Source organism: Sus scrofa, chromosome 13, assembly GCF_000003025.6.
Source record: "Sus scrofa isolate TJ Tabasco breed Duroc chromosome 13, Sscrofa11.1, whole genome shotgun sequence".
NCBI lineage: Eukaryota > Metazoa > Chordata > Mammalia > Artiodactyla > Suidae > Sus > Sus scrofa.
The window spans coordinates 128238629-128252130 of NC_010455.5; the positions used below are offsets into that span (position 1 = coordinate 128238629).

The window sequence follows — 13502 nt, forward strand, 5'->3', positions numbered from 1 at the left end:
CCTTGCTCAGTGGGTTAAGGATTCAGCATTGCTGCAAGCTTCAGTGTAGGTCACTGATGCAGCTTGAATCCATGTTGCTGTGGATGTGGCGACGCTGACAGCGGCAGCTCTGGTTCAACACCCTAGCCTGGACACTTTCATATGCCATAGGTGTGGCCCTAAAAAGAAAAAAAAAAAAATCCAGATTATCCATTACTGATAACCCATGGAACAATGGGTTGTTGGCCTGACAAATCTTCCTCTTAGGGATAGATGTATGACTTTTATTGTGCCCTCATGGAAATTTTGCTCATAATTTTCATGTGCAGGTATCCAATTCTTTTCATAATTCCCCATAGTGTAACTGAGACTAGTCTGGAACATTTAACTGAGGTTTCTTAATTGTGGAGAGTTTACAATGTGAAAGATAAGGAGAATTTCAAAAAATCCTACAATATCTTTTGTGCTATAGCTTGGTGCTCTCCAGGCTCACATTGCCGATCACATTCTAGTTTCTGTTACACTTTTGTGTGCTGAATACTATTTTAATACCACCCCAGAAGTCATTCCTAGTAATCAGTTGTCCTTGAGATCCCAAACCAGATTCCTGACAGTATTGCCTGAGCACCTAGATGTATAAGTTATTTTCTTTCATGCATAGCCATGTTGGTTTGAGCATGTATTTCATCTTTTTATCTTTACAGAGCCTGACACAAACTATACCTGTTTGTATAAGTGCCTCAATTATTAATCATACCACTATTTGGAAGCTAAAATATATATATTTTTCGATGACATAAAAACTATGTCAGAAATGAGTATAGAATATTTGTTCTTAGTCTATTGCTCCATTGGCTGGAAAAGTTTCTTTTAAAAAAAGCCAAAAAAAAAGTAAGATAGTTTTTGTCAAGTATTTATTAGATATAAATTCATTACAAAATTGACTCTTACATATAATTAGAAATATTTCAAATCATAAACAGATCATAATCATTTAAAATATTAAGTGTTAAATTATATTTTACATTTATAGAATATCCAGTGTAAGAACGAAAATTGGATGTCTTGTTACATCCAATGGATGTCATGTAACAAAGAATGTAGATAAAAATATGACAGGGAGTTCCCGTCGTGGCTCAGCAGAAATGAATCTTGACTAGCATCTGTGAGGATTCAGGTTCAATACCTGTGGTGTAGGTCGCAGACACAGCTCGGATCTCACGGTGCTGTGGCTGTGGTATAGGGCGGCAGCTACAGCTCCAGTTCGACCCCTAGCCTGGAAGCCTCCATATGCCATGGGTGCAGCCCTAAATAAGACAAAAAAAAAAAATGACGAATATGTTAAGAAATATACCATATATTTGAAGCTTGTAAACCAATTTTATTTGGTATTAAAAATGTTTATGGTGCATTTAATATTTACCTTATGTGAATCTTTTGGTAAACTAAAACAAATGTAAATTGTGTATATTGACTTTACAGGCAAGAAGTAAATTTATCGAAAAATTATCACAGATACATTAACTCTATACTTTTGTAGGTCAGTTGAATTGATTTGTCACACTTCTTAAAAATTTTGTTTTCTTGAAATAGATCAAACAGAATAATTCTTTCCATGATTCACATTATTTCTTTTCTTCAAGATTATAGTTTAGCATCACTGCAGCAATAAACAATCCCATTCATTAAATGTCACCTGCATAAGTGAGGTTTTCCAATTGCCTTTATTTTCCAGACACTAGTGAGATACAAGTATGACTTATTTTTAGATGATCAGAGGACATTGGACATGTTATCAAATTTTAAAAATTGATAGTGGATTCTAACTTTTATGGGAGGTTAGGGCAGAGAGTGCTGTACACACAAAGCATTTCACCCTTTAAGTCCCTTAACATCTGAAACCCTCATTAGTGTATCCTGGATAATGGGAATAACCAATGAAACCTAAATGCTGAAAATATTAGCCTGGCCACATGTATTATACAAAAGTGGTGCAAATCAAAAGATTATGGTCAAAACCTAGGGGAAGAAAATCCATTATTAGAAACTGTTAATGTACAGTATAAAAATATTCATCATAATCACAAAAGTGCTATTTGTTTTTTATTTCTCACTTTATATTAGTAAAATATTAACTCTGGTTTATTGGATGGATATGGTAAAACCATAAATGTTAGAACATATACTCAGGTAAGGGAAATTTCTAATTTTCCAAACATCAGCAAAATAATTTTCTGTACATAATTCAAGAGAGTATCAAAGGCCTACAGATAGGATTGTGAAAATATGTGTTCATTTTCTCCCATAAAAACCAGAGCAAGTTCTCATTTACCACAAATATGCTATAATTTCTTTTAACAAGGCTAGGACCAAGTTTTACTGAAAATCTATTACATATTATGTGGTTTTGCTTTATGTACCAAATGTGCTAAGCCTGGATGCTTCCTCCTAGTGCTTAACACATGAAAAAGCACTTTAAAAAAAAATGCAAAATGATTATTTATTGACCAATCAATTTTGTTTTACAGCTTGATCATTTAGACTTTCAAAATATTTATTTTGTTTTCTTGATTTCTATTAAATCAAGTGACTAAAGTATAGTCAATTCTAATTCTTAAATTTGTTATTGAAAAGAGATCAATTTTACCCATACCAGGGGAACAGATAGTAGAATGTAAAAGGCAATTTTAATTTTTGGATTTCATTTTTAGAAAATAGAGTGAGTTCTATCTCTTCCTAAGTAATGAAAATAATTAATATATTTGATTCACCTTCATGGATTATGAAGAAAACTGGGTGGTAACAACAACAAAACTTTATAAGATATATTATTTGTCCATATCATCAAAATAAAGCAAAAACCATATAGCAACAAAAGACATGTCTTAGTCACAAAGAATTCCATACAGAATACTCAACCTCTCAGGCACTGATTATATAAGATATCTTACTGAAAGGTGGAAAAAAGAAAAATGGGAAAGGGGTTCAACATGGTGGGTTTTATCATCAACTAAAATTTGGTCCCCCCAAAATCAAAGCTACACATCTTCAATAAATTATAGAAGGAAAGGGAGATTGGGGAATTGGAAAAAAAAGGAGAACTAGCATAGCAGGAAGAAAACATTTTTTTTTAATTTAGAAAGGGAACTCTTTGATGTCAATATTTCCATTAAATCTATGCACAAATGTTTAAAAAATAATGTCTCTTTTTCTTTTAGATGCATGTTTTCACATAGACTGAATTAACCTGGAAAATGGGTTCATACCAGAAAAAGAATACAGTGATCAGAGCAATGATTTCTAGTATTAATTACAAATGGCTTACATTTTGTTTAAATTGACTATAAAAAAGTTCAACCAACATATCTGCAATGACAATCAAAGTAGAGAATGGTGCCCTGGGATGGCAGAACTGGAGTTAATCTGATGGCACCAAGGTTCATTTATAGAATGTTAGTGATTATCTAGTCTGACTTCTGTCAGCAGATGAATGAGTCTAAATCTCTTAAGGGTTCCCATAGTATCTAAGTTTGTTCCCATTTTATTAACACCTCATAGCACAATGCCTGGTACATTGTTGGTGTTCTTCAAATATTTTTGGTGTGTTGATGCATGAAAGAATGAATATATGAATGACTGAATGAATGAGCAAGATAGCATCAGAGCTAAACTATACTATACCATCAGGGATAGAAATTTATCAGCATCTACGTAGTTAAAGATAGTGATTTATTCTGCTTCCAATAGTCCCTCAAAAATGTTCTTCTTTTGTCATGTTTGTTGCAAACACAGTGTCACATGCCTATAGAAGCTGTATACCATGTGGGAATTTTGAAGTAATTTAAATTCATTTTACCTTTTAATGTATCAGTAATTATGAGTATAGTTATAGCTGTTGAGTATAGTTATAGCTGTTGAAGAGATTTTTTTTTTTTGGTCAACTCCACCATGGGACACCCAATGAAGTGCCCAACAAATAGCATTCCTCACACCTACTTTACGTCTTCTGGAACAGCAAAGGACAAAGACATTTGCTTCTACCCCACCCCCAGTTATTTGAACACTTACTAACAGGTACTTGGAGCAATTATAATGCTCATTTCAAAGGCAGTTTTTAGAAATGAAGAGGAATAGGAGAGGAATAAAAGTGAAAGGGAGAAGGCTGTGAACATTTAAACTGCTTGATGAAAGAAGAAAAGCTGTTAGACTCATTATAATTGCAAGAGCATATGTAGGTCTCTAAGGAATATTCAGGCAATTGGAAAATACCTTTTCAAGTATAGGGCCAAGGGACGAAGTTAACAGCAGGTGTGGGTGTATAAACAAGTCAAATTTAGGGGAAAGAAGAGCAGGCATGTTTCATTATGGATTCGTGGAAGCCATTCCCTGCAGATTTAAGTGGGTAAGTGAGAGTGACATTTAAAGCGGCAGGAGACAATCTGGGCAATTGCTTGCATTTTCCACATATTCAGGTTCAAGTGCAAGAGGTTCTTGTAAACAGAGTTCATGGCAACCTTTTGTGGTAGAAGAGAAGGCCACTAAGACTGCTTAGGGACCCAGGTAAACTTCCAGCCTCCCTCTTCGTCACGACGAACAAAGGCTTGTCCCTGGTGGAAGGAGTGAGTTTTCACATTACAGTGAGGGCTCAGGGATGTGGAAAAGGCCATCTCTGTCTTATTGGGGGAAACATCAGAAGCATAGAAAGGAAGAGTTTGTAGCCCTCCTGGGGGGGTTGAAGGTTGAGAAAGGAAGTGGAAATTTTCCCTGTGGCTGGCAGTGCTGTGTGAGGAGGCAGTTCCATCACCTCCACAGTCAAGTGGCAGATCTTCCCCAGGGGCTCTGGGATAATCAATTGCATGGTCTAGAAACTGGGGAAATGAGCTGGTGGTCCGTCTGGGATGAGACGAGAGGGCACTGTAGTTAGCTGATGAGGTGTCATCAATGGTATTGAGATCTTTTAATCCCAGTGTTCGAAGAACCCAGGGATCCACTGGGGGCCCAGGTTGGTCTTCACAGTTAGCAAATTCCCTCGAAAGGTTTCGCTTGGCATTTTTGTGATGGGGAATCTCAGGAGGAAAATATCTTTGCTCTTTGGGTTTCCTTTTCCCCTTTCTGAATTTCCCGCAAGCTTTGGAGAATTCATCTGATGACAACAATTTCTGGGGAAGTAATATTTGAAAATCCACAATCAGATAATCAACCAATGTCATTTTCCTTACTTATTCTCGAGTATTTACTAGTAACATTAATTCCTTAGAAATCTCGATTACATTTCTGTGATCACACACAAAAGCAAAACTGATTGGATTAACTTCTGTTTCTAAATGAAAATCTATGATACACCCAGAAATTCAAATTCATATTATTTTACTAGTCATTTAAAAGTTAAAAGGAATAATTACGTCTTTAAAATTTCAATTCAGGTAAGTAATGATGACAATGATGATGGCAATAATAGCAACTATCATGTATTAAGGACTGGTTTACATTCGTGATCATATTTTATAGAGATACTATTAAAATCTCCCTTAATAAGGAAACTGAGGCACAGGTGTATTTCCAACTTGCTAAGGATCACACAGCCTAGATGTAAAGCTAAGCTAACAGAGTCTAGACAGTCACTGACTGAAATGCTATGTAATACCATTTCCTCTAATTTTATTAACCTAATACTACTTCCTCTAATTTTATTAACTTTCATAGCACTCTCATGTGATATATATCATATTATCCTAAATCTTGGAAACTTGAGAAACAAGAGAGAAAAAAATTGCCTAATTAATACCACTTGCTAATATAATAATTGCCTTTTTTTACAGAATTGTGACTAATAACTGCGAGCTATGCTCTCATTTTTTAGCAAAGATAACTGAATTCTAAAAAAAAATATATAGTAATTTTTTCTTCTCTGAACTGTTATATCTGGTAAGAGTCATAAGAAGCACGATTGATGACTGATGTAGATAAATGATGTAGCTTGTCCAGAAGTGAAGACTGATGATAGAAACAATGAGGTTATAACAGAATGGCAAATAGATAACAAAAAATACAAAACCCAAAGAAAGGAAGAACAAAAAAGGAGACTATGGGAAAATTATCCTTGAGTTATAGACAGTTCTTTTCTTCTTCTTCTTCTTGTTTTTTTCTTCTTTTTAGAGCCACACCTGCAGCATATGGAAGGTCCTGGGCTAGGGGCTGAGTTGGAGCTGCAGGCCTACGCCACAGCCGCAGCAACACCAGATTCAAGCTGCATCTGTGACCTATGCCACAGCTCATGGTAATGCCAGATCCTTAACCCACTGAGTGAGGCCAGGTATTAAACTTGCATCCTCATGGATGCTTTGTGGGGTCCTTAACCTGCTTTGCCACAATGAGGACCTCCTGAAACGGTTCATTTTCAAAAGGTAAGAGAAAAAAAGTTCATTAAAAGACAATGTAGCTGGCTTTGTCTAATTGCCAGTCAAGAGATCTGGGATCCAGCCATATTTATAACATTTTAGAGCTGGAAAGATTTTTAAAAGGTCTTTTAACCTATCCATTTACAAAGGAAGTAACTGAGGCCTCCAGTGAGAGAGTGACTTACCTAACGTCAAACAGATAATTAAAAGAAATTAGTGTCTCTCAGATCTAATTTGCACTCCAATATTCCATGCAACCCATTTGATTAACCTCTGTTGTCTCAGCAATGCCCTTGACTGGTTTTTGATTCTTAAGCACCTCCTTTTATAATATATGGTTAAAATCTACAATCTAGATACTTCAAAGAAATGACACATTAAAATGTTCGTGAAAGTGCTGAATTTCCTTTAGAAAAATTCACCCATCCTATTAATGCATTTCAAGACACATTGTTTAATACACTCCTTACATTTAATCCAGGAGTTTTACCCAAATGGTGTTCTTTCTCAGATCACTGCTTGGTCATTATAAAGGTGATAGTCACATACCTTGGCCTTTTCCTCAAGACATTTTACTAAAGCAGAATTCAGGTATTGTCTGAGATGATTATTTTCTTCATGTAACCTAGCAAGTTCTTCTTCCTTCTGCACCAGAGTATCTTGGAGCTGTAAAAAGCAGACAATGGTAAAGGCTGCTCCACTGTATTGACTTTGTAACCTTATTACAATGCCACTGATCCTTAACCTGTTTAAACTGGATTATTATTCTGTTTGTTTTATGAACTCAATCTCAGGGTGTCCTTGTCCTCAGAGGCCTAAATTCAATCTACACCCACCTGCCACCTGATTGTTCAGTTTCATGCTCTGAATTTGTATTCATTGTAAAGTGTTTGAAGAGATTATATGACTTTTAAAATTGTAACCACAAGGGAATCGGGAAGGTATGTAGGAAAATGAGCTGTATGCAACTGTTTAAATATAGAAAACGATGTTTAGAAAGGTTTCATTGCTTCCTTGCATGTTAAAAAAAAGAAGAAGAAGAAAAGAGGTAGGTTGGCTTCCTTCAGCCTCAGATCAATCTATTTGTATGTCCACTAGATTAAATTTCTCCCTCAGAAATACCAGCAAACAAAATATGCAAAATGAAGCAATCTTCGCAAGAACTTTTATAACCATCATCACTTCTCCCAGTGATGAGCTGTTTATGGTTTACAATGCGCCCACACTCATTACATCATTTTGATCTTTCCAACAGCCCTCTGAGCTACGTAGACAGCACAAATACCTCTGTCTTACAGATAAAGAAAAGAAAGATTGGAAAGGTCATGCAGCTAAAATGTATAAGTCAGGGCTTGACTGCAGGTCTTCCTCAAGGGTTTTGGTTGTTGTTGGTTTTGTTGCTGTTATTTTCTGTCACACTGTTTGCTTCACTTTGATTTCTCTGTGGACAAATATGCACCTTGGTTCTAATGTGAAAGTCAATGAGTTGAACAAGGGAGAAGAAGCTGTCTGACATTAAGACATGGCCTTGAGAATGAACTGCATGGAACATGGCTAGTCTCAATGGTCAGATTGCCTGCACATACCTGCTTGTTTCTGTAGAGCTGAGAGGAAAGCTGAGCCTCTTCCCAGGAACACGAATTAGGAATAGGGAAATTTGAGTCACTGGATGATTCTATGTGAAAACACCAAATGGATAACTGAGAACACATAACATGCAGTTTTTGTGTAAGAAAGAACTTACCGAAGGATTTCAGAAAGGTAATAGGTTCGGTTACCTTTCTAAAATAAGCCATTTCCGGAGTTCCCGTCGTGGCGCAGTGGTTAACAAATCCGACTAGGAACCATGAGGTTGCGGGTTCGGTCCCTGCCCTTGCTCAGTGGGTTAACGATCCGGCGTTGCTGTGAGCTGTGGTGTAGGTCGCAGACGCGGCTCGGATCCCGCGTTGCTGTGGCTCTGGCGTAGGCCGGTGGCTACAGCTCCGATTCGACCCCTAGCCTGGGAACCTCCATATGCCGCGGGAGTGGCCCAAGAAATAGCAACAACAATAACAACAACAAAAAAAGACAAAAAGATAAAATAAACCATTTCCTAAGGGAAAATAAGATATTCGAAGCTTTCAGAAGGGACAAGCACACCATGAAAGACCATTATTTATAAACTATATGCCAAAGTGGTGACGGAAGTGAAATTTTAGGAGTAAAGAAGTCATGTATCTTCCTAACATATATATTTCTGCTGGCTAAATGTATAACAACTGTCTCATCTGCATGATTAATTCATGCACATGTTTATTGGCCCCACCTCCAACTAGGCATACACTGCAATTCCATTAAGAATTTCAAGTATTTATCTTATTTTCTAAGCAGTAGTGCTTGATAATATAGTGTTTGGCTCTTGAATTAAATCCGTGTGTGTGTGTGTGTGTGGCCACACCCATGGCATATGAAGGTTCCCAGGCTAGGGGTCGAATTGGAGCTATAGCTGCAAGCCTACACCACAGTCATAGCAAGACCAGATCCAAGCTGCATCTGCCACCACAGCTCATGACAACACTGGATCCTTAACTCACTGAGCGAGGCTAGGGATCGAACCCATGTACCCATGGATACTAGTCAGGTTTGTTAAACATTGAGTCATGATGGGAACTCCCAGTCCTATTTTTGATGCTACCATTTTCCCCAGATGAAAATCTCTATCAGCCTGACTATAAGTTAAGTCTGATAGAGAGTACTTATTCAGAATTCCATGGAATGGATCTTTTGACTAAAATAATTGAACTCCTTTCTCTGAAGAACTAGACAAAAATCTCAAAACTATCCTCAAAGTCATGTATTTCAAATGTCATCATCCGTATGTATATGAAGTTTTTTCAAAGAGTTTTTGTTTGTTTTTTCATATTGGAAAGCAAACTATGCCTACCAATAAAAACTGCTTGGGCATGCTAAGTTGGTTTACTTTTATTTTCTTTTCCTCACCTGATACAGTTTTGACTCGCTCTCCTCTACTTAAACTAAAATATTACTGAAATATTTTTTACTAAAGTGGAATGATGGGCAAGGAGATGGGAATAAAATTGTATACATGCTTTGGTTTCATATTCTTGGGCATTCGGTTTTCTGTTTCTTGTGGTAGAAAACTAAAAAGTTGAATAACTTCCTTCCTGACATATAAGTGTGTTGCAATATTTAGGAGCTTTTTGTTTGTGTCTTTCAAATGTAATAAAATTATGTGGCATAACCAACAGTGCAGATATTGAATTCTAAAGTGTTTTAGAGTTTTTCCAGAAACTTGAGTGTTACTATAGAAATTCCTTTAACATATATAAACACTGGTTACTAAGCCCCAGGGCAAAATTAATGTATTACTTCCTATCAAAGTTGAAGTCTTCTTTAAGCACAAAGGAATCGCTTTTTTTTTTTTTTTGCTTATAAAACAGTATCATAGAATTTCCTTTATGAAATAAGCGATCAAGTTATTATTTCTCCTTGCTTATCTCTCATACCCAGAGAAACTATCCTGAATTCCAAAAAAAAAAAAAAACAAATTGCTCCATCTTGTAAATTAATTGAAAAAGCATCCCACTAGTACTGTTCACACAATGTTAACTCAGACCCATATTTTCTCAGTGACTTGGAAATTACTCAGAACTGTAAAGTATAGGGAGCAATACATACTTCCCAGTGTCCAAGAGGCAGAATCCCATTTTCACCATTTGGCAAGTACAAAAACGGAAATTATTTAGGTTGCAAATACATGGGAGTCTTCAGGCTGTCTTAAACTTTACATATCATCTCTTCCTCTACAGTGTTCCAGCCCATAATGCCTTGCAACTATGAGTACTGGAAAAGAGCTTCAGATCTACCAGGAAGGCAGAAGAGCAAAACTTACCCTGTGCCTGTGGTGCTTGTTGGGTCTCTCTGTTGTCCAGGAGACCAGCAGCCCAGAAAGAGACCCAAGTCTCCGTGGAAACGTCAACACTAGATTCTGACGTTGTAGTGGAATACGGGCAATTATAGCTCTGGCCTCCTACAAAGTACTGGTCTTGGCAAGGCAGAATGGTGTTCTGTGAAATTCAGTGTGTGGGTTGGGGAGGGGGTCACAAGAGATGGGGTAATGGGGATATGGAAGGGGGCAAAGAGTGAGAGAAAGAAGCAAAAAACATATGCAGTGAATGAAAGACAGTAAAGATGTTAAGTATAGATCCCAGATTAATTCTGAGTGGTCTAAATGTAACTACTGAAAGCAATCAGCCCCTTGGTTTGCCCAGTACTTTCCTTAGGTCCTCTCAGCAAAGAACAGGCTAGTATTAGATGGACCAAAACTATTCCGTAGTATTCTCTGTTGCCATGTCTGAGTCATCTAACAGGCTACTCAAGAGCTAAGAAAGAAGGAATTTGACTTAATGAATGAAACATGTAAGAACTTTTTGGCTCTTTCTGGCAAATATCTTATTTGTATTTCCAAAAACTTTGAATTGCAAAGAACTCAGAATGCTAAGGATGAAATGTACAAAACATGTCCTAGAATCTAGCGTCCTTATTTCAGTTTCTTAGTTTCCAAATTATAAACTTGTTTTGTTCCTCCTGTCCTCCTTCTCCTCTCCCTCTGGCTTGAAATGCTACTGGATCCTATTGAAATAGGTTAGATAGCAGCTCTATCTTGGTGTCTCCAGGTTTTAATGATCCTCCAAGGTTATCTTGCCACAACTAACTGCCTGGCATGTATTCTCTACTGTGCTCTGAGCCAGTGAACACCCTCCTGCCCCTGACTCCTCAAACACACAGTCCTTCCAAAATGTCCAGTCAGGGGCAGGTATGCAGCCTCCCTGGGTTAATTTGTACAACGGCTCATTCCTAATTATTTGTCAATGTTTAATCAGGTAAAAACCATTCATTTCAACAGAGCCCAGCTTTGGACAAACTCTTTTTGACCACAACAAGTCTTTTGTTGACGTGAGAACTTTCTTGGGCATAACATAAACAGAGAGAAAATAAATAAGAAGATAGAGGAGGGGAAAAAAAGTTAAGTCAATTAAGTCACACTCTGTTAATGTTCCCTGTAAGTTAAGTTTTGAAAAAGTCCAGTCTTGAAGCAAGTCCAGCGTGGGCAGTGCAGACCAAAGAAATTCAGCCAAAAGTTTATTAAGTTCTATTTTCTTTGATTCTAAAAGCATGTTTGCAGGCTCTTTCCCTGAGGTTATTATTGGAATCAGAGCTGAGCTGTTATGCAATTGACACCTGAGAAGAAAACAAACCCAAATATCCCTAGCCTCAAGTTCAAGTGTTTGCAAATATGCACATAATCTAAAAGAAGAGGTGGAATGAAAAGAGAGTGCAAGTGTAAAGGGAAAGTTGGGGGAAAGTACAGAGAATAGAAATAACAGAGAAGGCAAAAGGACTAGAGAGAGACTGAGAATGCCATACAGAAAGAGAAAGTCAGAAGACAGGGTAGATCAAAACGGAGTTGTGACAGCAAAGAAGACCTGTTTTAACTGGCAGGTGGCAGAGAAATCTTGTTTCCAAGGTGGAAAAAATTCTAAAGGCAAAGCGTACTAGCTCTCAAAGCCCCTTGGTTTTGCCAGCGGACTAGCTAACGCCAGCTCCTCACTTACCATCTTGCAGTGGAAGAAGGCGCTGCAGAAACTGAGCCCACTCTTAATTTTTCAGGAAAGCCGATGGGAGTTTTAAATGGGACTGAGGGGAGGGGCTAGGAGAGGCGAGTTCTAATCTGCGGGAGCTCCCGGTGACGCCTGGGGCTCCCGGCGAGCGCCGTCCTCTGATTTGGTGCGAGGCTGTCAAGCTGGTGACGTGAGTCAGGAGACTTGCAGCCAAAGCCAAAGTCACCGGTGCTCACGGCGACCGTCGCCGAGACCTGGGACCAGCGGGTCTTGAGGAAGTGGGTTTGGGATTGGCCCTCGGCGCTCCGCCGCCCGGTGCGCAGCGCTGCTTTAAACCCCAGCGCGGGCGCCCGTTCGCCCAGTGTCCTCAGAGCCTGGGCATCTGGACCCGCAGTGATCGCGCCTCCCGGCCAGACGGGACAAACCGCTCCTGCCGGAACGACTCACGCAGCTGTCGAGCAGTGCGGGGCGCACAGCTCAGCCTGGATCGGGAAAAGCCCAAACCAGCATCTCAGGGATCAGAGCAGCACTTGGGGAGCCCTTCCAACCCCAGACTTAATACTGCCCGTCTGTATTCGTTGGCCACTTGATAAACATCAACTTGCTGACTGATTGCCTTTTTCCTTCTATTTAATGTGTCTCATTTTCCCCCAGCTTCTGAAGCGGGTGTGAAATGTGGAGGTGATCTATATCCATTCTGGAATATGAGCTTCAGAAGCATAGCGGTGTCTGTCCATTTTGTTCACTGCTGTCTCACAGTGCCTGGAACAATTTCTAAAGTGTAATAGATGTTCAATAAAGAATGAATTAAGCTACACATGTAAGAATCTCAAGTGTCTGAAGAAAATTTAGTGTGGTAATACTTCTCAATTAAAGTGTTTTATTTCTGCCATTTTTCCTCTTGCATTTTATTCTCAGGGTTCTTATGATGTTATATCCAGAGGAGAAAAGGGAGTAATAACATCTTTAAAACTATTCATCTACCGCTAATAGCCGTCTTATTTCATCTGACAATAACCCAGGAGGTCAGTACTCTTATTTTCTCTGTTTCAAGGGTGGTGAATGAAGCACTGTGGTTAAGAAACTTGATCAATGTTCATACAACTAGGAGTGGCAGACACTGGATTTGAACCTCTGGCTCCAGCATCCATGCTAGCTACCATAATTATCGTTTTGACTCTCTGACTTCTTTCCAGGACACATTATAACCATTTATGTAATGGGCATTTTTATGGATTGTTCCCCTTCAAATTTTATGTATGTTGACTCTCTAACTTTCAAAGAAAATAGGCCCTCTGTTCTTGAAAATAGGGCCTCTGAAGAGGTCCTGAAGGTTAAGAGATCGATCATAAGAGTGGTGCTCTAATCCAGTAAGACTAGTGTTCTTATAAGAAGAGGAAGAGACACCAGGTGGGATGACATTACAGAGAAATGGCCACATGAGGACACGGAGAGAAGGCAGCCAACTGCATGTCAAGGAGAGAGGTCTCAGGAGAAACCAATA

General features: G+C 38.4%; 1 protein-coding gene across 1 annotated transcript; it reads right to left on the reverse strand.

Moving 5' to 3' along the window:
- On the reverse strand, positions 879–12951 carry GMNC (geminin coiled-coil domain containing). The gene is made up of 5 exons (XM_005670072.3): positions 11993–12951; positions 10270–10444; positions 7964–8052; positions 6927–7043; positions 879–5138 (listed from the first exon to the last, which is right to left on the reverse strand). The coding sequence occupies exons 1-5, from the start codon at positions 11993–11995 to the stop codon at positions 4518–4520; spliced, it is 1005 nt and encodes a 334-aa protein (XP_005670129.1). The 5' UTR covers positions 11996–12951; the 3' UTR covers positions 879–4517.